This window comes from Gorilla gorilla, chromosome 18, assembly GCF_029281585.2.
Source record: "Gorilla gorilla gorilla isolate KB3781 chromosome 18, NHGRI_mGorGor1-v2.1_pri, whole genome shotgun sequence".
Classification (NCBI taxonomy): domain Eukaryota; kingdom Metazoa; phylum Chordata; class Mammalia; order Primates; family Hominidae; genus Gorilla; species Gorilla gorilla.
This window is the reverse complement of record NC_073242.2, coordinates 75,648,852-75,674,408: the sequence shown is the minus strand read 5'-3', so window position 1 is coordinate 75,674,408 and position 25,557 is coordinate 75,648,852. Positions and strand designations below refer to the sequence as shown.

The 25,557-nt window shown below is 40.0% G+C and overlaps 1 protein-coding gene across 2 annotated transcripts in view; it reads left to right on the top strand.

Moving 5' to 3' along the window:
- SHCBP1 (SHC binding and spindle associated 1) overlaps window positions 1–25,557 on the top strand; it is a 40,787-nt gene that overhangs the window by 2,872 nt on the left and 12,358 nt on the right. Inside the window, exons 2-10 of one of the 2 annotated variants that reach the window (XM_004057596.5) lie at window positions 138–305; window positions 770–885; window positions 2,377–2,585; window positions 10,082–10,174; window positions 14,023–14,256; window positions 14,341–14,509; window positions 14,825–14,945; window positions 18,520–18,651; window positions 22,834–22,952. In XM_004057596.5, the coding sequence (XP_004057644.1) occupies window positions 138–305; window positions 770–885; window positions 2,377–2,585; window positions 10,082–10,174; window positions 14,023–14,256; window positions 14,341–14,509; window positions 14,825–14,945; window positions 18,520–18,651; window positions 22,834–22,952 (1,361 nt within the window). The remainder of the gene's footprint in view (window positions 1–137; window positions 306–769; window positions 886–2,376; window positions 2,586–10,081; window positions 10,175–14,022; window positions 14,257–14,340; window positions 14,510–14,824; window positions 14,946–18,519; window positions 18,652–22,833; window positions 22,953–25,557) is intronic. The other variant, XM_019011369.4, reaches the window with a different exon arrangement.

Sequence of the window (25,557 nt, the reverse complement as noted above, 5' to 3'; positions counted from 1 at the left end):
CAATGGTAGAGGTAAGTAGACTATTCATATTCAAATTCTTGTTTGTATTTTGTTTGGGATTTCTATGCAAGGATATGAAAATAGAAGCATTCAAATAAGGCACTGGAGCTTGCTTATTTTTGCTTTTTTTTTTTTAGGTTTGTTCCAAGATGAAGATTCATGCAGTGATTGTAGCTACCGTGATAAACCAGGTTCTAGTTTACAAAGTTTTATGCCAGAAGGAAAAACCTTTTTCCCAGAAATTTTCCAAACAAATCAACTTTTGTTCTATGAGCGATTCAGAGCCTATCAAGATTACATTTTAGGTGAGTAGGTTTTTTGCTTTTTTTTTTGAGATGGAGTTTCGCTCTTGTTGTCCAGGCTGGAGTGCGATGGTGTGATCTTGGCTCACCGCAACCTCCGCCTCCCAGGTTCAAGCGATTCTCCTGCCTCAGCCTCCCTAGTAGCTGGGATTACAGGCATGCGCCATACCACCAGATAATTTTGTATTTTTACTAGAGACGGGGTTTCTCCATTTTCGTCAGGCTGGTCTTGAACTCCCGACCTCAGGTGATCCGCCTGCCTTGGCCTCCCAAAGTGCTGGGATTATAGGCATGAGCCACTGCCTGGCTGGTTTTTTGCATCTTTTATCTTTTTAGTTTACAAGTAGATTATCTATTTCAGTCCCTCAGATTGCCAGTTGTTTCTGAGAAAGTGGATTTAAGTGGATTTATTAACTTCCCTCTGCTTTATGCATTCTCAATTGTTCCTGTGTTCAATTTGTTTGTAGCTGACTGCAAGGCCTCTGAGGTACAGGAATTCACAGCTGAGTTCTTGGAGAAGGTCCTTGAGCCATCTGGATGGCGGGCAGTCTGGCACACTAATGTGTTCAAGGTGCTGGTTGAGGTAAGGTTAATTTTGTTGTTGAGACCTTTGTCTCTAGCTTTAAGCACTTTACTTCAGACTGTTATATCCAAAGTGCTTATTTTTAATTAAAGTTTATGAGCTGATTCAAATAGCATGTTTTTCACATCTAATTGCCATGTTGTAGGAAGTGTTCTGCAAATTTTAAAGGCAACTGAGGAGTTGTTACCAGGGAATTAAACTGGTTCAAATTAATTAAAAGAAGGTATTTGAGATCACTTAAAAAATTAGGCCTAATTATGAAGTTAATGGTTTCAAAAAAGTGTTTAACTTCTTAATTGTAATTCGTTAAGCAGCTCAAACCTAAGAGGCATTTTTATTTATTTATTTTTTTTAAGATGAAGTCTCACTGTGTTGCTCAGGCTGGAGTGCAGTGGGATGATCTCGGCTCACTGCAACCTCTGCTAAGAGGCATTTTTAAACTAACCCAGTTTTTGCCTAGCAAATTTGTTTATATGTGGTTAATCTCTTGACAGTGTGTCCCATTGCAGAATGTAAAAACAGTCTTATTCTTCTTCTCTCTAGGCCTTTTAGATTACATTTGCATTCTAATTACAGCTTTGAATTTTTCTCAGTGTTTGTTAACTGACCACAAAAAGCCCTAGTAAACTAAAATGTCAAACCAGGGAGTGTGAATACAAGTTGTTGCTGCAGCTCCCTTAGAAAATGGCATCACATACTACAGTGATTATGTACTAGGCAGTGGATTGCAGCTATTGCTTGTGAGTTTTAAAATTTTGGATTGTGCTAATATTTTTTGGTTGAAGTTCAGGCCTATTCATTTGGTTATGATAAGTGCCCCCCCTGCCAATCAGTTCTCCGAAAACAATGAAAGTCATTGTTTTAAAACAGAAGCATGCCATTTCTCTGCTTAAAACTCCTAAAGCATTGTCTTTACCAAGGGCTTAGTGTTGGCTTTATGGCTTCTCATTGTATAGAAAACACGTAAAATCCAAGCTCCTTCAGATGTCCTTCATGTCCTGGTCTCGTTGCCTCTCTTTCTCACCTCATATCTTGCTGCTCCACTGCACACCGCCCCCCTCCTCCATTTCCTCCCTTTGGCTCCAGCAAGAAGGACTGCCTTTCCGCTCCTCCAGCTGCCAAGCCTGTCTCTGCCACAGGCCTTCTGTGCTTTCCCAGCTCTTCAGATGGCTGCTTCCTTCTCATCCTCCTCAGCCTGGCTCAGAGCTGACTTCCTTGGCCATCTCAGCAGAACAAGATCCCCACCCCTGCTAGTTATTCTCTGTCACCTACTAGTTATCATTGTGTTTGTTGATCTCCCTGATTACAGTGTAAGCTCCATGAGGGTAAGAGGCAGCCTGTCTTGTTCATCCTTTATATTATATACATATATATATATATACACACAACCCATGTTGTATGCTTTTAAAAAAATCAGGTTGTCAGTAGTGTCTTATAGGTGTATCTTCATTTTGATTTCCATGTGTTAAGTCACATTATTTTAAATTTCAGGTCACAGATGTGGACTTTGCAGCCTTGAAGGCAGTGGTGAGGCTTGCTGAACCATACCTCTGTGACTCTCAAGTGAGCACTTTTACCATGGAGTGCATGAAGGAGCTCCTTGATCTGAAGGAGCATCGGTTGCCCCTGCAGGAGCTGTGGGTGGTGTTTGATGATTCAGGAGTGTTTGACCAGACAGCCCTTGCAATTGAGCATGTCAGGTAGGAAAAGAAGTTGAGAAAAATAACCTTGTGGCCAGAAACTTTGGGTGAAATGAAGTAATTCTGGTCTGTGTTAGACCCAGATTTAAAACTCAACTGTAAACTTGGTCATTGCAATATTTAAAAATATCCAAAGATAGGATAATCTTTTTTAAATTAAAAAAAATTAAAAATGTTTTAAATCTTTTTTTTTATTTTTTAATTCTGAGACATAGTCTTGCTCTGTTGTCCAGGCTGGAGTGCAGTGGCATGATCTTGGCTCACTGCAACCTCCGCCTCCTGGGTTCAAGCAATTCTCTTGCCTCAGCCTCTCGAGTAGCTGGGATTACAGGTGTGCACCACCATGTCCCGCTAATTTTTGTATTTTTAGTAGAGATGAGTTTTCACTATGCTGGCCAGGTCAGTCTCGAACTCTTGACCTCAGGTGATCCACCACCTGCCTTGGCCTTCCAAAGTGCTGGGATTACAGGTGTGACCCACCGTGCACCTGGTCTAAAAATGTTTTAAATCATTTTATGATAATTTCAAACTTATAGAAAAGCTGACAAAACTAGTATAGTTGACTCTTGAATGATGTGGGGGTTAGGGGTGCCTATCTCCCCCCACCCCTACATAGTCAAAAATCTGAGTATAACATTTGACTCCCCCAAAACTTAACTACTAACTTACTGTTGACCAGAAAAGAAGCCTTACCATTAACATAAATAGTTGATTAGGACATATTTTCTATGTTATGTGTATTATCTTATAATAAAGTGCTAGAAAAAAGGAAATGTTAAGAAATTCATAAGGAAGAGAAAATGTATTTACTACTCATTAAGTGGAAGTGGATCATCATAAAGGTCTTTATCCTCATCATCTTCACCAGAGGAGGAAGAGGAAGAAGAGGGATTGGTCTTGCTGCCTCAGGGGCGGCAGAGGCAAAACAGGTGGAGGAGAGGTGGAAAGGGAGGCAGGAGAGGCTGGCACACTCAGTGTAAATTATCAGTGGACCCCACAAAATTCAGACCTGTGTTCTTCAAGGGTCAAGTGTATAAAGAATTCCTGTTTATCTTTTACTTGGTTTTCACAAATGTTAACAAAAGTAGGGGATTCTTAATTGGGTTTGTATATATTTATAAACTGACTTAGAAGTTGTGGATGTTAAGGCTTATGGTTGGTATATTTCAATACAAGAGTACAGAAAGTAGAAGAAGAGAAAGACAGTGAAGAAGGTTATATACCATGGTGTGTGTACTGCTAAAAGACGAATACACATTTTTTTCAAGCATATGTCTGGTCAAAGCAAGTGTTTTCTTAGGCTGCTTCTAGGATCCTTAGGGGATGTATTCCTGCCTGTGAGTCTTTTTTGCCATAGTTATTTCCACTGCACAAGTGGACCTCTTGTCCCTTCCTTGGGAAAGAAAGCCCATACCTGGATCAGTGGGTATGATTTTAACAATTTTTCAGATCAATCTTTTATTGGATAGTTCCTGATATAGATAGTTATTTTGGATCTTCACCAAAGAAGGCTTACTTGTAGCTATTTAAAAATAGACCCATATTCCTTCAGGAACTAGAAGACTGAGCAATATATAATGACCATAATGTAAATAATATTGCTTGGTGTTTTGTAGTATAAAAAGTACTTTCCATTTTCTATACCATTAGTGAGTTAACGTGGTTTTGCTGAGCTTAACTCGAATGCTCTGCAAAGAAGCAGAGTGTTTCAGGCCCTGCTGCCAACATCTTACGGACAGTTTCTAATTGTATGCAAGAACATTTAACCCTAGATGTTCAGTATTGGGCCAAGCAGAATGAATCTAAAGAACCGGTTTCTGTCCAGAACCAAAATAACTCCCTTCTATTTTTCTCATTAAAAAAAATCTGTCAATTGAAGCATTTGAAGATAAAGTGATAACTGATAAGTTTAGGAAATTAGGAATCAGGGAGCTAATCTCTATGGGCATAGAAGTTTGTGGAAAAATAAGTATCTGGAATATTATTTGGTAGTATTATTTGAGGAGGAGCCTGCTTAAATTTACACTTCATTTTGAGGGCTGAGATTTGGATCAGTGCCCAGTGAAGGTCAAATTATGAGGGATTTCATTTGTTCGTTGATTCAATGAATATTTGAGTGCCAGGTCCTTAGTCAAGGATGGGGTATGTCTGGTGCATGAGACACACCATCATCAGGGAGCTGTCAGTCTAAAGGTGGGAGATGAGCCTTGATGAAATAATCACGCACAGATATCTGCATGATTGGAAATAGCAGTGAGTGCTGTGATGAATTACAGAGTGTCCTAAGATTAGGTCAAGTTGCTGTTCTAGGGTTATTTCCTGGAATAATGACATTTGAACTTGGGTTAGCTGGGTGAAAGGGGAGGCAGGGGTGGGGAAGGGAAAAGATTTGGGAGCTCAGTGTGTTTAAGGAGCTGAAAGGCCAGCATGGCTGGAACACAGACAGTGCTGGGAGAGACCTCGGAAATGAGATTAGAGAGGCTGGCAGGGGCCAGACAGTGCGGGGCTTTGTTAGCTGGTTAGTCATTTTTGTCTTTAAGAGCAGTGGGAAGCCACTGAAGGATTTTTATTCTTGGGCGAATATGACTAGTTTTGTGTTTTGTGTTTTTGTTTTTTTGGAAACACGGTCTTATTCTGTTGCCTAGGCTGGAGTACAGTGGTAAAATCATGTGGTTCAATGCAGGCTCGAACTGTGGGGCTCAAGGCATCCTCTTGCCTCAGCCTCTGGATCAGCTGGGATTATAGGCATGTGCCACCACTAGCCAGCTAGTTTTTTAACAACATTTTTCTGTAGAGATGGGGGTCTCGTTGTGTTGCCCAAGCTGGTCTCGAACTCCTGGGCTCAAGCAGTCCTCCCACCTCAGTCCCCTAAAGTGCTGCTTTGTGTTTTCAGGGGTTCATTGTGGCTTCTGTGTAGAAAACAAATGGTGGGAGATGGAATTGGGAGACCAGTTAAGAGGCAAGAGAGAGGACTAGAGTGGGGATATAGAGAGGACGGATGGAGGCTTACTGAGAAAGTACAATGCCTGGACTTGGTGATCGAGTGGATATCAGAGATGAGAAGATATAAGTGAGGTGAGAGAAGTCAAGGCTGACTTCCACATTTCTGGCTTGAAAGAATCAACACTGCGGGAGGTACAGAAGGGAATGATGTGTAAATGCTTGGCATGGTACTGGTGAGGATGATATTGGAGCCGAGTCATGGAATAGAACTATAAGCTTACCAGGTGGAAAAGGTGGAAGGCACTTCTGGCAGCTTGACTAACAAGTTACATGGAGGTTTGAAAGAGCTTGTGAAATTGAGAGTTTATGTACAACGGCTCTGAGGCAGGAGAGGCGCAATAGGGCCAGATTATGAATCTATTTATAGTACCACGTTCAGGACTTCTTTTTGAGGGCTAAAAGGGAGCCAGCAGAGGTTTTTTCAATCGAGTAGAGGCATGCTTAAGTTCATTACAACAACAACAACGACAAAAGACTCCACTAGAGGGTGAAGGGACTAACAGCCCAATCTACAATAATTAGGAGATGGCTGGTTTCATTTTCAGTGCTTCCTTTTCACAGCAGAACTTCTTGAAAGAGTTATATATAATCACAGTCTAGACCTCATCTCTCAAATTATGCTCAAAGACTTCCATGTTCTTGTATTCAGTCAACATTTCACTGATCTCATCCTGCCTCTGATCTCATCTTGCTTAACGTCTTGACATTCTAGGTATTTGATCATTCCCATCTTCTTCACACCCTCTCCTCTCAGCTTCTGGGACACCACTGTTCAGCTGGTGTCTTATTGGCTTGCTTTCTCAGTCATCTTGGCCAGCTTTTCCTCTCATGCTCAAACTTTAGAATGTCAGAGTTACCCAGGGATCAGTCCTAGGCCATCTACTGTTTTTTCCCTAATCGACCTTGGAACCACTTTGGAATCACCTGAGGAATTTCTTTATAAAAGTATTCCAACCAATACATGAAGAAAGTGATAGAATATCAGTATTTTGTAACCACTAATGAAATAAAGGTTCTAGACAGTGAACATCGATGACTGCTGTAACCATTAGGGAAAGAGAACTTTATAGAGGGTGGATCAGGTTGACAACCTGTATCTGTTGATCAATCTGAACCTCACAAAAAGACATGGCCAGGCATTGTAATAAAGTCCTCAGTTACTGTTGTTGGTAGGTTCTTAGAAACTGTGATGTTAATGAAACCAATTTTACCATAGGCTGACTGATATAAACAAAAGTTAAAGTTTCTACAGCATATTTCTGGTCATGAAAACATCATCAAACTTCTAAATAAAGACCCCAAACAATTCTAATCTTAAACATTGAAATAAATGTGAACTATATATACATTAAGAAATATTAATGCAAACAAGATAATTATTGACCCAATTTCCAATTTTTGGTGAAACAGTGAGTGACAGTGGTCATTGTGGTGATGAGTAAATCAAGGAATAAATGTTTGCAAAGCGGAAATTATAAGGAGCACCTCCTGCCATCACCCACTTCAAAACAATGACAAACATAGTGGGCTCACTGAGCGATTTCATGCCACAGCATTCATTGTTGTGCATTTGTATGATTATTGTATACTTTATGAATTTTTGTTTGACAGTAATTTGTATTCATTCACTTTCCAACCTGCTTATTCCAGTTCAGGGTTGCAGGTGGCCAAAGCCTATTCCCGTAGTTCAGAGTGCAAGGCAGGAACCAGCTGTGGACAGGAGCCCATTTCATCACAGAGTGCACTCACACACCCACACTCAGACTGGGACAAGGTAGACACAGAATTCACCTCATGCGCGCATCTTTGGGATGTGGGAGGAAATCAGAGTACCTGGAGAAAACCCATGCGGACGTGGGAAAAATGTACATACTCCACACAGACAGTGGCTTTGGCCAGGAATGAGGCTCTGCTCTTCCTGCTTCTTGACTGAAGTACATTACACCTCCCTTGAAGTATTCTTGAAAAAATCCTTCCTGAAGGCCTGCAGGTCTGTAGATCTTACTGTCGGTTTACTAGAAATAACATAAAGTACATGTTAAATGACCCATGGGGATTGGGTGCACCTGTAATTGTAGCACTCTGGGAGGCCAAGGTGGGCGCATCATTTTAGCCCAGGAGTTCGAGATCAGCCTAGGCAACATGGCGAAACCCCATCTCTACTGAAAATACAAAAATTAGCAGGGCGTGGTAGCGCGTGCCTGTAATCCCAGCTACTCGGAAGGCTGAGGCAGGAGAATCGCTTGAACCCAGGAGGCGGAGGCTGCAGTGAGCCGAGGTCATGCTACTACTGCACTCCATCCTGGGCAACAGAGCACCACACTGTCTCAAAAAAAAAAAAAAAAAAAAAAAAAAATGACCCCGTGGGGATGTAATCACCAAAATTTAGAGTGGGGGAAATTAGTCAATAAATTGCAAGAGAAAAAAGAGGGAGAGGTTATGTGTAGGCTAACAGCGATTTAAGAAATGTGTCAGTCAAGGGCAGAAGCGGACCCTCATTTGGTGCCTGATTGGAACAAGTCAGCTGTGAAAGAGCAGCAGGAGACAATTAGGGGAATTTGAACACTGGATATTTGGTAATATTAAGGAATTAAAACTTTTGGTATAAAGATTTATTTTAGAGATACATACTAAAAATTTGTGAATGATTTGATGTGTGTGAGATTGGTTCAAAATAATCCAGTATATTTGGGAGACTGAAGTGGGTGGGTTGCCTGAGGTCAGTTTGAGACCAGCCTGGCCAACATAGTGAAACCCTATCTCTACGAAAAATATAAAAAATTAGCTGGGCGTGGTGGCGGGTGCCTGTAATCTGAGCTACTAGGGAGGCTGAGGCAGGAGAATTACTTGAACCCAGGAGCTGGAGGTTCCAGTGAGACGAGATCGCACCGTTACACTCCAGCCTGGGCAACAAGAGCAAAACTCCATCTGAAAAAAAAAAAATCCAATATCAAGATGGTGGGGGAGGAGAGCAGAGGGTGCCTGGGTGAGGCAGAGATGAAATAAGACTGTGAGTTGGTAATTGTTGAAGCTGCCTCATGATACATGGTATTCATCATACTATTTTCTCTGTTGTTGTATATGTTTAGGATTTTCCATAATAAATGTGTTAAATCACTTGGAGAGCTTTAAAAAAATATGGATACAGCTGGGCACGGTGGCTCATGCCTGTAATCCCAGCACTTTGGGAGACCGAGGCAGGGGGGATCACCTAAGGTCAGGAGTTCAAGACCAGCCTGGCCAACATGGCAAAATGCCTCTCTACTAAAAGTACAAAAATAAGCCAGGCGTGGTGGCGGTTGCCTGTAATCCCAGCTACTCAGGAGGCTGAGGCAGGAGAATTGCTCGAACCCGGGAGGCAGAGGTTGCACTGAGCCAAGATGGCGCCACTGCACTCCAGCCTGGGCCACAAGAGTGAGACTCCATCTCAAAAAAAAAAAAAGAAAAGTGTGGATGCTGATGATTCCCTTGCACCTTCCCCACCCCCACCAGATTCTGATTGATTGGTCTGGGAGAGGGAACTAATTGTTCTTGTTTTTAAATTTATTTATTTATTTTGAGAAAGAATCTCACTCTGTTGCCCAGGCTGGAGCGCAGTGGCGCGATCTCGCTTCACTGCAGCCCCGGCCTCCCAGTTCAAGTGATTCTTGTGCCTCGGCTTCTTGAGTAGCTGGAATTGCAGGGGAATCAATTTTTAAAAGTGTCCCAGGGAACTCCAATGTACAATGAGGGTTGAGAACCACTGCCTTATGATTATGTCCTTACGTGATCTTATACATTGCTTTAACACCATCAATGTGTTGATAGCTACCAGGTTTATGTCTCCAGCCCTGACCTTTCCCTGGAGCTTTGGGCTGTATATTCTTCTGTTATTTTCAACCCCAAACCTGTTTCTCTCTCAGTGTTTTTTGTCTCAACAAATGGCACTACCATCCAGCCAGGTACTTGTGGTCAATAAATAATTCTTCCAATAAAAAGAAAGTCCTGGCCGGGCGCGGTGGCTCACACCTGTAATCCCAGCACTTTGGGAGTCCGAGGCGGGTGAATCATGAGGTCAGGAGTTTGAGACCAGCCTGGCCAACATGGTGAATCCCCATCTCTACTAAAAATACAAAAAATTAGCTGGGTGTGGTGGTGGGTGCCATCTCAGCTACTCGGGAGGCTGAGGCAGGAGAATCACTTGAACCCAGGAGGCGGAGGTTGCAGTGAGCCAAGATCACGCCATTGCACTCCAGCCCCAGAGACAGAGTGAGACTCTGTCTCAAAAAAAAAAAAAAAAGTCCTAACAAAACCAGTGTGGAGAAACTTCTCTTCTTTAGCTGATCCAAAAAAGGTCTCTATGTTGTGTGACTCATGACTATCAACCATAGCAAATATGCAGCATTCTCTAAGATATGAGAATTGTTTTGATTTACTCTTTAGCTCTCACCCCTCCAAAATCCTAATGTTTTGAGCCAGTGATAGAATTTGAATGATACTAAGTTCCATTTCAGATTTTTCTACCAAAACATTTGGAGGAGTTGGGATGAAGAAGAGGAGGATGAATACGATTATTTTGTCAGATGTGTTGAACCTCGATTAAGATTGTAAGTATTTATTGCTGACCTTGTTGTACATGTTGGAAAAATAGTTACCCATGGTTTAATTTTGCCTGTGTGAGATACACACACACACACACACACACACTCACTCACTCACTCACTCTCTCTCTGATTTTCTTTCCAGGAGCTCATAGACAGAAATAAACTGATGTACAAATTGTACCACCCCTTGACAAGTCATTAAATGAAACTTGTACAAGTGCAGAGAAACCTGCTTTTAGTGTTTATAAATTGAGTCTAAAAGCAGGAAGTTCAAGAACATCTAAATTAGTAGCTCACTGTTTTGTTAATTTGAATAAAATTCAATTGAACATTGAACTAGTGGGTTAAGAAGCCCTTTGTTAAATTCAATTGTTTGAAAAACAGTGACATTATTTGAATTATAGAAGACTTTTTGGCTTTAATTTTGTAAAGAATACTTTAAAGGTATATGGCTTTACTCTAAGTTTCTGCAGTGAAACACAGCAGGCTGAACTAGCAGATCTACCTTAGGATATTTTGTCAGCCTCCTGCCTTAAATCTTAATGACCTTATTAAATGTGGCATTTATCTCCCCACTAGATGGTGCTTTAAGACCAGTAATTTTTTCTTGTATTCATAAGCAGTAACTCCATAGGCAATACTGCAATAAGAATAAAATTATAAATTGCACTCCAAAAAAATAATTGTAGAAGGTAGTTTTTTCCCTGGGTAAAAGATGATTTTTTTCCCCCTGTTTGAAAGATGCTTTTTTTTCCCCTGCGTGAAAGATGAGATGAGAAGATAAGGCAGTAAGCCTTTACATTTTTGTGGAACTCAAGTCGATTTAGTGAGTTTCTCTTGGCTTAAATAGTAAATAATAATAAAATAAAAAATGTGTGAGGCCCGGCATGGTGACTCACACCTGTAATCCCAGTAATTTGGGAGGCTGAAGGAGGAAGACAACTTTTTTGAGACAAGCTCTCACTCTGTTGCCCAGGCTGGAGTGCAGCGGTGTGATGTCACTCACTGCAGCCTCAATCTCCTGGGCTCAAGTGTCCCTCCCACCTCAGCCTCCTGACTAGCTGTGAATACAGGTGCATGCCACCACACCAAGCTAATTTTTGTATTTTTAGTAGAGACAGGGTTTCACCATGTTGGCCAGGCTGGTCTCGAACTCCTGACCTCAAGTGATTTGCCTGCCTCCGCCTCCCAAAGTGCTGGGATTACAGGACTGCGCCACCGTGCCCAGCCCGGGAAGACCTCTTGACCCTAGGAGTTTGAGACCAGCCTGGGCAACATAGTGAGACCCCACCTCTACAAAACCTAAAAAAAAAAATTAGCTGGGTGTGTTAGGGCATGCCTCTAAGTCCCAGCTGCTGGGGAGGCTGAGGCAGGAAGATTGCTTGAGTCCAGGAGTTTGAAGCTGCAATGAGCTGTGATTGAACCACTGCACTCCAGCCTAGGTGACAGAGCAAGACTTTGTCTCAAAAAAAAAAAAAAAAGTTTGAAAGTCTGATTAATAGTTCTACCTGGTTTAGAATTATGTATGTCTGATTTTAGCTCTTCGTAAATGGGCTATGATTTCTATTTAGGCTTTCCAGTTTTTCCATTGTGCATTTCCTATTTTTCCATAGCATATTCAATAAAATCCCAAAATTTCAATAAGCTTGAGTATTTTCTAGGTTTGATACCCTTGCTCTTAAAAAGAAATGATTGATTTTGATTGACGTGAAATATGATAAGGGAACATAACGTATATCGGACAAATTCAATCTTTACTTGGAAAAAAATTGTATTCTGATTTGATAGCCTTGCATGTGCTAACGACAAGCAATGACTTACATGCATAGCTTGTACATCACTGGCAGATGGGACGGCATAAGGGAGGAATCGTGTGTAGTTTTGCAGAAGACACGGTGGTACTTGATGGAGAGACTGGAATGTTATCAAATGTAGGCAGACTTAAAAAAGGTCTCTGGGCTAAGATAGGAGTGGGGCTATCAACAGGCAAGATCAAACCAGAGTGTCTGGATTTTGTACTGTGCAGTAAATTTTTCCTTTCTGCTTCAAAACACACTGCTTATATGTGACTAAAGAAGGTCTGAAAAAAACCAACACTGCTTCAGAACTTCGGGATCTGTGACACAAATGTTACTTCATTGCTTTTAGACTATGAAGTATCAATATAATGAAAAGAAATGAAAAGAAATAAGCTAACGGGCATGGATACTGGAAATGCTAAGAGTCTTATTTTAAAATTTGAGTCTTAATCTTCACAACTTAGTAGAACATGGTTTCATCCTCAATTTCTTTTTTTTATTTTTAAAATTTAAAAATTTTTTTGTTTTTCCCTTTTTTTTTCACAGCTGTTCACTCAGTTTCTTTTGGATTAACCAAAGTAGACAAAATCCTTGCTTTTCAAGCTTCACCTAATTCACTTACTTGAAAAGCAGGAAAAGTTTCTTTTTTATTCATTCAGAATGTTTAAGTGTTCATAGTCTGATGTAAATTTGTTTAAGATATGGTTTTATCTTGCTTTTGTTTTTCCCTATCTTATTTAGAGCATGACTAAATTAAAAAAAAAAAACAACATCATTTAAGGCAATCGTTCTCACTCTTGGCTACACATTAGCATCCCCAGGGAACTTAAAAAAATACCCTTGTATGTCCAGAGACCCATTTAATTGGTCTGGATGGGGCCCTGAGCATCTGTTTGTTTGTTTGTTTGTTTTTTGAGACAGGGTCTTGCTCTGTTGCCCAGGCTGGAGTACGGAGTACAGTGGCATAATTAGATCTCACAGCAGCCTTGACCCCTGGGGCTCAAGCCATCCTCCCACCTCAGCCTCCCAAGTAGCTGAGACTACAAGTGCATGCCATCACGCCAGGCTCATTTTTGTATTTTTGTAGTGACGGGGTTTTGCCATGTTGCCCAGGCTGGCCTCAAACTCCTGGGCTCAAGTGATCTGCCTGCCTTGGCCTCCCAAAGTGCTGGGATTACAGGTGTGAGCCACTGTGCCTGGCCTATTTTACTTTATTTTTAAACCCATTAATTTTATATCTGTTAACTTGATTGTGCATTTACAAATTATTTTATTGCATCTAGAAATACTCTGTATCCTGTTTTTATATTTGAGAAGGTTTATAAATTAATACATTTGAAGTGCCAGTATGGTTGTCCAGTACAAGGTTATTTTGTTTCAGTCACTCTCTAGTTTAGTAATGGCACCTTTTTTTCCCCCTCGGAATCTCAAGGGCTAATTTTTTGAAATTCTTTAATAATCTTCCTTAGGGAATATTCAGCATAATTTTGTGCCATAGTGCTTTAAATGGAAGGAGGGACTAGATTGTTTGAGTCATTTCTACTTTTTGATCCTATAAATATGATAACCTTTAAAAAATTTTTAAAGTCATATTCAGATCCATGAAAAATATAGTAATCTTAAACATTGTTGTGAAACAATTTGAGAAACTGCTCTCCCTACCCCTACTCCCAAATTGCCCCCCGCCACCTTCTTATTAAGCTTTTGAATCTAATATATAAGAAGAAAATAATTTCTTATTAAATAATAAAATTGTGCAACCTGAACTTTCAGTGTTTCTAAAGCACAAATGCTTGGATCCAAGAAAGAAAGTAAAAACTCCTCAAGAGCAGAAAAATTAGTGACCTTAAGGAAGTGGTGCTTTAAATTTTCAACAGCTTCCACTTATTATTATTATTATTACAGTGCTATTCAGAAAGACTTAACATGCACCTGAGTTATATACTGTAAAACACTTTTCTTACTGGGTCTTTGAGGGCTAAGTGGGCTGTTTTAATGATAGGAAAATGTGCCTGAAAGGCAGTGGATTTCACTTTGCTTTTAAACTTTCAGGCATTATGACATTCTTGAAGACCGAGTTCCATCAGGACTTATTGTTGACTACCGCAATCTCTTGTCTCAATGTGAGGAGAGTTACAGGAAATTTTTAAATCTGAGAAGCAGTTTGTCAAATTGTAACTCTGATTCCGAACAGGAAAATATCTCCATGGTGGAAGGGTTAAAATTGTATTCGGAGATGGAACAATTGAAACAAAAGCTGAAACTCATTGAGAATCCTTTGTTGAGGTATGTGTGTCTTTGTAATTCTTAGTTAGTCAGCATCTTTTCTTACTTGCTGTCTTACTGATAGGCCTGTTTCGTTTCTTTAAGGTATGTGTTTGGTTATCAGAAGAATTCTAACATCCAAGCAAAGGGTGTCCGTTCCAGCGGTCAGAAGATCACTCATGTGGTCTCCTCCACCATGATGGCTGGTCTCCTGCGGTCCCTGCTTACGGACAGGCTTTGCCAGGAGCCTGGTGAGGAAGAAAGAGAAATTCAGGTAAACGGAGAGTTTCTCACTCCAGGTGGCTTTTTTTTCTTTTGATTCACCACAGGTTTTCACAAATCCCACAAAGTATTTACAGGAGCTTTCCCAAGACGGTTTTCTGTGCATGGGAAGTAGTGAGAGCCCTGCCTTTCGTCAGCAGTAGTCACTTACCAGGCATGTGTTAGGTCAGTGCGCTATCAAAGGAGATGCTTCAATATGCAGTTTTTGGCTTCCATTTTCAAAGTAAGACATGAAGTCACCTACAGTAATACTCAAATTACTTTTTTGGGAGTGTATATTTACAAATGTGTTCTTATTGTTTTCTAGTTCCATAGTGATCCATTGTCTGCTATAAATGCCTGCTTCGAAGGTGACACTGTTATTGTTTGTCCTGGCCATTATGTGGTACATGGCACTTTCTCCATTGCTGACTCCATTGAGTTGGAAGGTGAGTATGGAAGACACACAGCCAAACTCTCACACGTGGTATGTTTAAGTAAACAATAAATCACCAATCTTGTTGAAACTCCAAGAATGTGATTTGAACCCATTTGATTTCTAGTGAGCTGCCTTGAAACATTAAGGACATGGAAAGCTTAAAAGAGGTTGACCCAGTGTTTCAGCAATTTGAGTTGTGGTTCTTTGTAGCAGTGTGTATGCTGGGGAGATGTTCACAGGCTCATATAGAAAAAAGACCATTAGGAAGAAGCATACTTTCCAGATCGTAGGTGGTTTATGGAAAGGAAATCTAATTTCTAGAATTAAAAAAAAATTGCTAGCAATATTTTTAAAAATTTTAGTATTTTAAAAATTTGTTGCTTGCTCTTATCTCATAGATGTTGCAGATATGTTAGTGCATGGCTTTTTGTTTTTTGTTTCACACTTAGCTTATTTTCGTGAGAGGTATAATGAAGGGCATTTAACTTGAAATTGGTACCAATTATCTTAATTCTCTAAATGCTTGCCGAATGTCACAAATGCTACACTTTGTGTCTTGACCAAAGTATACTTTAGAAAAGATTAATGTTGAAAGATTCTATTAAAAATAACTTTTTGGGCTGGGTGTGGTGGCTTATGCCTGTAATCCCAGCACTTTGGGAGGCCGAGGTGGGCAGATCACTTGAGGCCAGGAGTTTGAGACCAGTCTGGCTAACATGGTGAAACCCCGTCGGTACTAAAAATACAAAAATTAGCCGGGCATGTTGTTGCATGCCTGTAATCCCAGCTACTTGGGAGGCTGAGGCAGAACAATCGCTTGAACCTGGGAGGTGGAGGTTGCAATGAGCCAAGATCATACTACTATGCTTCAGCCTGGGTGACAGAGCAAGACTCTGTCTAAAAAAAATAACTTTTTCACAGTTATAATCTTATTGTTCATTTAGAATGATTTCTAAATTTAGGTTACTTTACAATTGTTCATCTTGGTCCTGTATATTTTCATAACATGTCAAATTTAGTTACACCTGTTCAACTATTTATCAAAATAGCTTGAAGTTAGCAGTGAAGCTTGTAATGCAAAAAATCATATATCATTTTGGGACTTGTGCAGCTGTTCAGAAACTGCTTAAGCTATGCTCTTTATCTTGTCAGTACTTCTAAATGGAACTGAAGCTGGAAGTTTAGTTTTCTCCTGTTCTAGTACATCATCTCACCCCCTTTTTTATTTTATGTGTGTAATTTTTGTTCTTTTCTACTCTCCAATTTTTGATGTATAATAGATGTGTGTATATAAATAACACATCTGCAAGATAAATCACTGTGATAAAAAACACTTTTTTGGCATAGTGGAAATAACACTGATATTATAGTTTGTATGGTAGATAAGAGTTCTTCCTAGATTGGTGAGGAAATTTTAATGTAATTGCCAGAGTGTCATAAATAGACATATAGAATGCTGATAGTTAAGTATAAAAATGGCTGTATATTGACTAACAGTATGGGTCTAAGAATTGGGGAATCAGAAGGTATCTCTAGTGTGCATATATGGAGTGTTCATGAGTAAGATTCAAGCTCATCTGATAGTGATCTATAGCTAACCAATATAACAAGAGATATATATTGAGTACCTACTATGTGCAGGGTGTCAATAGTACTTACAATAGGGTTTTTCTTTCTTGTTTTGAAAATCCATTCATTTAGGTAATGGTTTTATGTTTTAAGTGGAAAGAAATACATAATTATATAAAAATTTGTGTAAAAATCTTTTCTCAATATGCAATTCTTTTTGTACTTTTAATTTTTCTGATGATAAAAAGCAATGATTATTGTAGAAAATATGCCAAGTACAGTCAGATACATACAACAATCAGAAACAAAATCACTCATAATTCAGGCATCCAGAGTCCACCCCTGGTAGCATTCCAGTGTGTGGAGTCCCCTTGCATTCTCTAGGGCCCCCGAAGCCTTGTTTGTCGTCTTCCAGTGTAGATACATTGAGCGGCTTTGCTTGTTAAAAACAGTTACTGCTTTCATTTACTCAAAGATTCGTCTTTAGTCAATGAGAGTTATTTCTTACAGCTTTGTCTATGTGGTTCTGTTTTATAATGGAAGTCAAGCGAATTCTTTAGTTTTCTGATACTCCAGTTTTTTGTAAGCCCACTCAGGTGTTTGGCTTGCATTAATGGTTTGAGTAAGATTTATACAGATCTGATGGTTTTTTTGTTTTTGTTTTTTTGAGGTGGAGTCTTGCTCTGTCGCCCAGGCTGGAGTGCAGTGGTGTGATCTCAGTTCACTGCAGCCTCTGTCTCCTGGGTTCAAGCGATTCTCCTGGCTCAGCCTCCTGAGTTGCTGGGATTACTGGTGCCTGCCACCATGCCTGGCTAATTTTTGTAGTTTTAGTAGAGACAGGGTTTCTCCATGTTGGCCAGGCTGGTCTCGAACTCCTGACCTCAAGTGATCCACCTGCCCTGGCCTCCCAAAGTGCTAGGATTATAGGCATGAGCCACTGCACCTCACTGAGATCTGATGCTTTTTTTTTGAGACAGAGTCACTCTGTCACCCAGGCTGGAGTGCAGTGGCACGATCTCCTCTCACTGCAATCTCCGCCTCCCAGGTTCAAGCAGTTCTCCCACCTCGGCCTCCTGAGAAGCTGGGATTACAGGCACATGCCACACTCGGCTAATTTTTGTATTTTTAGTAGAGGCAGGATTTCTGTATGTTGGCCAGGCTGCTCTTGAACTCCTGACCTCAAGTGATCCACCTGCCTCAGCCTCCCAAAGTGCTGGGATTATAGGCGTGCGCCACTGTACCCAGCCTTGATCTGATGCTTTTTATTTGTTAATGAGGTAGACTGTTTTTTTCCTGTAACTGTAACTAGTCAGTTTGTCAGATTTTAAGCCAACTGTTTAAGAGAATATTAAAATTAGATCATCTTGAGAACTGTTTAGGTTTATTCAAATGTAATTTATATTAGAATCATAGAATGTTAGAGTTAGAAACAAACTTCTAAGGGTGAGTGCTTTAAAGTTCTTTGACTCAGCTGTAAGTCCTTATTATTACTATTATCATTTTTTGAGATGGGGTCTCATTCTGTCACCCAGAATGAAGGCTGGAGTGCAATGGCATGACCATAGCTTACTGCAGCCTTAAAATTCTGGGATCAAGTGACCCTCCCACCTTAGCCTCCTTGAGTAGTGAGTAATTGGTGCATGCCACCACGCCTGACTAATTTTTTTGGTTTTTGTAGAGATGGAATCTCACTGTGTTGCCTAGGCTGGTCTTGAACATTATTTATTTTTTATAGCACTTTTGAAAGTGAATTTAGTACTGAGCTGATGTGGGATAGTTGATAGGGTAGTCTTCCTGATACGGGACTAGTCAGAGAGTTGTTATTGTTAAAAATTGGATACCCTGATTTAAATTAAACAGGATATGTGGGGAGATAGATTTTATTTAAATGCAACATGGTTGACTGGTCTCATTATCATCTGCAGTCATTTAAACTAGAGAAACCTGTTCTAGAGTGTTCACGTTTAGATGTTTTTCCTCACCCATCTTGAGGGTTGTTGCTCTCTCTTCCTTAGGATATGGCCTACCAGATGACATTGTGATAGAAAAGAGGGGCAAAGGCGACACTTTTGTGGACTGCACCGGTGCTGATATTAAAATCTCAGGCATAAAATTTGTTCAGCACGATGCTGTAGAGGGAATCTTAAGTAAGTATCTGAATGTTTGGTATATCATTTGTTCTAAGATTTGAAGGTAAACGGTACTCTCTATGGAAGATAGAATTTAATGAAATGCCACTCTTGAGTACAGGCATACCTTGTTTTATTGCACTTCACGATGCTGAGTTTTTTTTTTTTTTTTTTTTTTTTACAAATTGAAGGTTGTGGCAACCCTGTTTCAAGCCAGTCTGTCGGCACCATTTTCCCAAGAGCATATGCTCACCTTGTGTTTCTGTGTCACATTTTGGTAACTCTCACAATATTGCAAGCCTTTTTTTTTTTTTTTTTAGACTATAGATAATATGCTGATCTGTGAACAGTGATCTTGATGTTACTACTGTAATTGTTTTGGGGTGCCATGAACCACATCCATAAAAGATGGTGAACTTAACTGACAATTGTGTGGGTTCTGACTGTTCCACCGATCAGCCATTCCCCTATCTCTCTCCTTCTCTTTGGGCTACCCTATTCCTTGAGACACAGCAATACTGAAATTAGGCCAGTTAATAACCCTACAATGGCATCTATGTGTTCAAGTGAAAGGAAGAGTCACATGTCTCTCATGTTAAATTTAAAAATTAGAAATGTTTAACATAGTGAGGAAGGCATGTCGAAAGCTGAGATAGGCTGACACCTAGGTCTCTTGTGTCAGTTGGTGAAGTTTTGAATGTAAAGGAAAAGTTCATAAAGGAAATTAAAAGCACTACTCTAGTGAACACATGAATGATAAAGTGAAACAGTTTTATTGCTAATATGGAGAAAGTTTCTGTAGTCTGGATAGAAGATCAAATCAGCCACCACATTCCTTAAATCAGAGCGTATTGCAGAGCAGAACCCTAACTTCCTTCAATTCTGTGAAGACTGAAGGAGGTGAGGAAGCTGTAGAAGAAGAGTTTGAAACTAGCAGCTGTTGGTTCATGAGGTTTAAGGAAAGCAGCCATTTCTGTAACATAAAAGTGCAAGGTGAAGCAGCAAGTGCTGATGCAAGCTACAGAAAGTTAACCAGAAGATCTAGCTAAGGTAATCGATGAAGGTGGATACACTAAACAACACATTTTCAATGTAGACGAAATAACCTTCTATTGGAAGAAGATTCCATCTAGTACTTTTCATAGTTAGAGAGGAGAAGTCAGTGCTTGGCTTCACAGCTTCAAAGGACAGGCTGGCTCTCTTGTTATGAGTGAATGTAACTGGTGACTAAGTTGAAGCCAGTGCTCATTTACCATTCTGAAAATCCTAGAGCCCTTAAGAATTATGCCAGATCTACTCTGCCTGTGCCCTAGAAATGGAACAACAAAGCCTGAATGGTAGCACATCTGTTTATAATGTGGTTTACTGAATATTTTAGGCCCATTATTGAGATTTACTACTGAAAAAAAAATTCCTTTAAAAATATGATTGCTTATTGACAATGTACCTGGTCATCTGAGAGCTATGATGGAGGTGTACCGGGAGATTAATGTTGTTTTCATGCCTGCTAATAATATCCATTCTGCAGCCCATGGATCAAGGAGTAATTTCGACTTTCAAATCTTACTATTTGAGAAATACACTTCCTAAGGCTATACCAGCTATTGATAGTGATTCCTCCGATGGGTCTGGGCAAAGTCAATTGAAAAGTTACTGGGAAGGAATCATCATTCTAGATGTCATTAAGAACATTTATGATTCATGGGAGGAGGTTAAAATCTCAACATTAACAGGGGTTCTGGAGAAGTTGATTCCAGCCCTCGTGGATGATTGAGGGGTTCAAGACTTGAATGGAGGAAGTAACTGCAGATGTGGTGGAAATAGCAAGAGAACTAGAGCCTGATGATAGCAAGTAGAACCTCAAGACGTGACTGAATTGCTACAATCTTATAACAAAATTGGAACAGATGAGGAGTTGCTTCTTATGGATGAGCGAAGAAGGTGGTTTCCTGAGATAGAATTTCCTGGGGAGGATGCTGTGAACATGGTTGAATGACAACAAATGATTTAGAGTATTAGGTAAACTTGGTAAAGCAGAGGCAGACTTTGATGGGATTGACTCCAGTTTTGAAAAACTTTCTACTGTGTGTAAAGTGCTATCAAACAAGATCACATGCTACAGAGAAATCCTTTCATGAAAGGAAGAGTCAATCAATGTGGCAAACTTCATTGTTGTCTTATTTTTAAAAATTGCCACAGCCACCTTAACCTTCAGCAAACACCATTCTGATCAGTAAGCAGCCTTCAACATTGAGGTAAGACCCTCCACCAGCAAAAAGATTATGTCTTGCTGAAGGCTCAGAGGATTGTTAGCATGTTTTAGCAAAACAAAGTATCTTAAATTAAGATGTATATATTGTTAAAAAACATAATGCTTTTGTACACTTAATAGATGCATTATAAACATAGTACTCATTAGTATAAACTCATATGCTCATTAGTATAAACACAACTTTTATTTTTTTTTGTTTTTAGAGACAGTCTCACTGTCATCTAGGCTAGAGTGCAATAGCATGATCATAGCTCACTGTAGCCTCAAACTCCTGGGCTCAAGCAATTCTGCCTTTGCCCCCCAAGTAGCTGGGACTACAGGCGTGTGCCATCACGTCTTGCTAATTTTTGCATTTTTTAGAGATGGGGTTTCGCGATGTTGCCCAGGCTGGTCTCAGACTCCTGGCCTCAAGTGATCCACCCACCCCAGACTCCCATAAACATTTGTATGCACTGGGAAACCAAAAAAATTGTGTGACTCACTTTAATTGTGATATTTCCTTTATTGTGGTGGTTTGGAACTCAACCTGCAATATCTCTGGAGTATGAGTGTGTATGGAAGACTGATTATTTATGAAGCTGGGCGTGGTGGCTCACGCCTGCAATCCCAGCACTTTGGGCAGCCGAGGAGGGTGGATCACCTGAGGTCAGGAGTTTGAGACCAGCCTGGCGAAGATGGTGGAACCCTGTCTCTACTAAAAATACAAAAACTAGCCAGGTGTGGTGATAGACGCCTATGATCCCATCTACTCTGGAGGCTGAAGCAGGAGAATTCCTTGAACCTGGGAAGCAGAGGTTGCAGTGAGCCAAGATCGCACCACTGCACTCCAGCCCAGGCAAAAGAGCAAGGCTCCGTCTCCAAAAAAAAAAGTTTACTCATTTAGGCTGGGCGCAGTGGCTTACGCCTGTAATCCCAACACTTTGGGAGGCTGAGGCGGGTGAATCACCTGAGGTCAGGAGTTTGAGACTAGCCTGGCCAACATGATGAAACCCTGTCTCTACTAAAAAATATAAAAATTAGCTGGGTGTGGTGGCAGGCGCCTGTAATCCCAGCTACTCAGGAGGTTGAGGCAGGAGAATCACTTGAAACCAAGAGGCAGAGGTCTCGCTCTGTCGCCCAGGCTGGAGTGCAATGGTGTGATCTCTGCTCACTGCAAGCTCCGCCTTTTGGGTTCAAGCGATTCTCCTGCCTCAACCTCCCAAATAGCTGGGATTACAGGTGCCCACCACCACGCTCGGCTAATTTTTGTATTTTTTAGTAGAGACGGGTTTTCACCATGTTGGCCAGGTTGGTCTTGAACTCCTGACCTTGGGTGATCTGCCCCCCTCGGCCTCCCAAAGTGCTAGATTACAGGTGTGAGCTACCGCATGCGGCCTACAAAATTATTTTTTTATGTACATAGTGTGATGACTTAGCAATCTTAACCCTTCAGTGAAAAATAGCCTATTCATGATAATTTGTTGTTTAATATTAGTTTCTTTTCTGTGTGGTGATTTTTTTCTTTTAAAACTTTCCAGTGTTGTGGTCTGTTTTCTCTGTATTCAAGGTAGCACTAGACTGAAGTTATCTCCACATGGGAGTAATGTTTGTTTCCTGGAATCTTTGTATCTCCTTTCTTGAATCAAGGTCTTTTTCTTCCGAGATACTCAGCAAAATTGCTCTCTGATGCTTTTTTTTTCTGGTAATGGAAAGTGCTTTTGTATCTGAGGTCAAGTCATTCTTTTTAAAGAATGTTGCTTTTAGATTGTAGAAAATAACTCAAAATAGTCATTGTTTTATATTTTATGAATTTGTAATTTAGGTAAGAAAATTTAAATGATAGCCATTGAGAAATATTTAGACCATAGCTAATGTCAGCGCGAGGCTATCTCTAACATTGGAAAAGGCACATTACTTCTTAAAACAGTCAGCGTGTATTTTCATCCCAGTTGTTCACCGTGGTAAGACTACGCTGGAAAACTGTGTGCTGCAGTGTGAGACGACCGGAGTCACAGTGCGGACATCAGCAGAGTTTCTAATGAAGAACTCGGATTTATATGGCGCCAAGGTAGAAGCTCTTGTCCTCTTGGGGAAGTAGTTTGTGTTTAAGTTGTAAATGAATATATGAAATATGGGACCAAGATGTATGTGTGTACTCCCACTCTCTTCAGACAGTCATCTCTACCAAGTCAGTCAAACTCAACTGTGCAAGGGTCTTCTCATGTAGCATTTTCAAATGATAGGAAGAAAAGTAATACATCTCACAATGACTTTATGTAGCTTTAAGAGAGGTTTAGACCCTTAAAATTATAACTTTGTAATTGTAGATTCACACAGTGTTGTAAGAAGTAACAGGGAGAGGTCCTGCATTATGCCCTTCACCATTGTCCCCTAATGGTAACATCTTGTGAAACTGTTGTGCAACATCACAACCAGAATACTGCCATCGATCCTGTCAGTAGAAGAATATTCCCATCACCACAGGGACCCCTCATGCTGCCCTCCTAGAGCCAAACTCACCTGCCTCTCCCACCAACCTCTTCCTTAACTGCAGGCACACCTTAAGCTGTTTTTCATTTCTATTTATTTCATCATTTCAAAAATGTAGAAATGGAATCACACAGTATGTGGCTCTTTGGGATTGGCTTTTCTCACTTAGTGTGGTTCTGTGGAGCTTCACCTAGGTCGTTGTATGTACCAATAACTTGCTCCTTTTTACTGTGGAGGAATAGTCCAATGTGTGGTTGTTCCACGGTTTGTTTTGTCACTTGTGGAAGGATGTCTAGATTGTCTCCAGTTTTTGCCTATTGTCAGTAAAGCTGCTATAAACGTTCGGGTACAGGTTTTTGTGTGAACACAGTTTTCATTTTTTAAGGAGTAAATGACAATGGATGCAATTGTAGGTCATATAGTAGTTGCATGTTTAGGTTTTTTTTTTTTAAAGAAACCGCTAAAATGTTTTTCAGAGTAGTTGTACCATTTTACATTCCTACTAGCAATGTTTGAGTGGTCTAGTTTCTCCATGTCCTCAAGAGCATTTGGTGTTTTGACTATTTTTTGTTTTAGCCATTCTGATAAGTGTGTAGTGATATCTCATTGTGGTTTTGTCATTTCCCCAGTTGTTAATGATGTCGAGCATTTTCTCATATGCTTATTTGCCACCCTTATATCCTCTTTAGTGAAATATCTGTGACTTTTGCCCCATTTTCTAATTGGATTGTTTGTTCTTCTTTACTGTAGAGGTTTGAGAGTTCTCTGTATATTCTAGATACTAGTCCGTTGTCAGGTATGTGGTTTGGAGACATTTTTTGCCACTCTGTAGCTTGTCTTTTCACCTTCTTCATATGGCCTTTTATGGAGCAAAGTATTTAATTTTGATGAAGTCCACTGTATCAGTTTTTCCTTTTATGAGTTGAGGTTTTGGTGATAAGAACTCTTTGCCTAGCCATAGATCCTGATTTTCTCCTATTTTTTTTCTAAAATTTTTATAGCGTTATATTTTACGTAAGGTTGTGATCCATTTTCTAGTTAATTTTGGTATAAGGTGTGAGGTTTAGGTCACGGTTCATTTCTTTTCCTATTCTGTTTCACTAATCTGTGTAGCCATCCCTCCACCAATACCTGTAGCTATACATTAAGTCTTAAAATCAGGTAGAATGATTTCTCCTACTTTGTTTTTTTCAAAATTGTTTCAGCTACTCTGGTTCCTTTGCTTTTCAATACAAATGTTAAAATAATTTTGTCTATATCCATGAAAGATCATGCTGAGATTTTGATAGGAACTTTAATAAACCCATATGTCAATTTGGGAAGGATTAATGCCTTCCAATCTTTGAAAACAATGTATTTCTCCATTTATTTAAAATCTCTGATTTCTTTTTTTTTTTGAGATAGGGACTTGTTCTGTCACTCAGGCTGGAATGCGGTGGCATGAACATGGCTTATGGCATAGCTTCAGTCTCCTGGGCTCAAGCCATCTTCCCAACTCTGCCTCTCAAGTAGCTAGGACTAAAGGTGCATGCCACAACACCGAGCTAACATTTTTTTACTTTATTTTTTGTAGAGATGGGGTCTTGCCATGTTGCCTAGGCTGTTCTCCAACTCCTAGGCTCAAGCAGTCCTCCTGCTTCAGTCTCCCGAAGTGCTGGGATTATAAACATGAGCCCCCACACCCAGCCAAATCTTTGTTTTCTTTCATCAGCATTGTGTACTCTTCAGCATACAAATGTTGTATGTGTTTTGTTAGATTTGTACCTAATTATTTCACTTTTTTGAGTGATTATGGTATTAATTTCAATGTCCATACATTCATTGCTAGTATATAGAAATATAATTTATTTTTATATGTTTATGCTATATCCTATGACTTTGTTGAACCACACTTATAGGAATGTTTTTGTAGATTCCTTGGGATTTTCTATATAGAGAGTAATGTTATCTGCAAATAAGTGCAGGTTCTTTTTTTTCTTTTCTAATCTTTATGCCTTTTTCCCCCCTTGCCTTATTGCACTGGCTAGAATTTCCAGCACTATGAAAGCAGACATCCTTACCTTGGTTTTGATATTAGAGAGAATATATTTAGTATTCCATCAAAAAGAATAAGGTTGATAAGGTTTTTAGATATTCGTTATTAAGTTGAAGAATTTCTGCTCTTTTTTTTTTCTTTTGAGAAT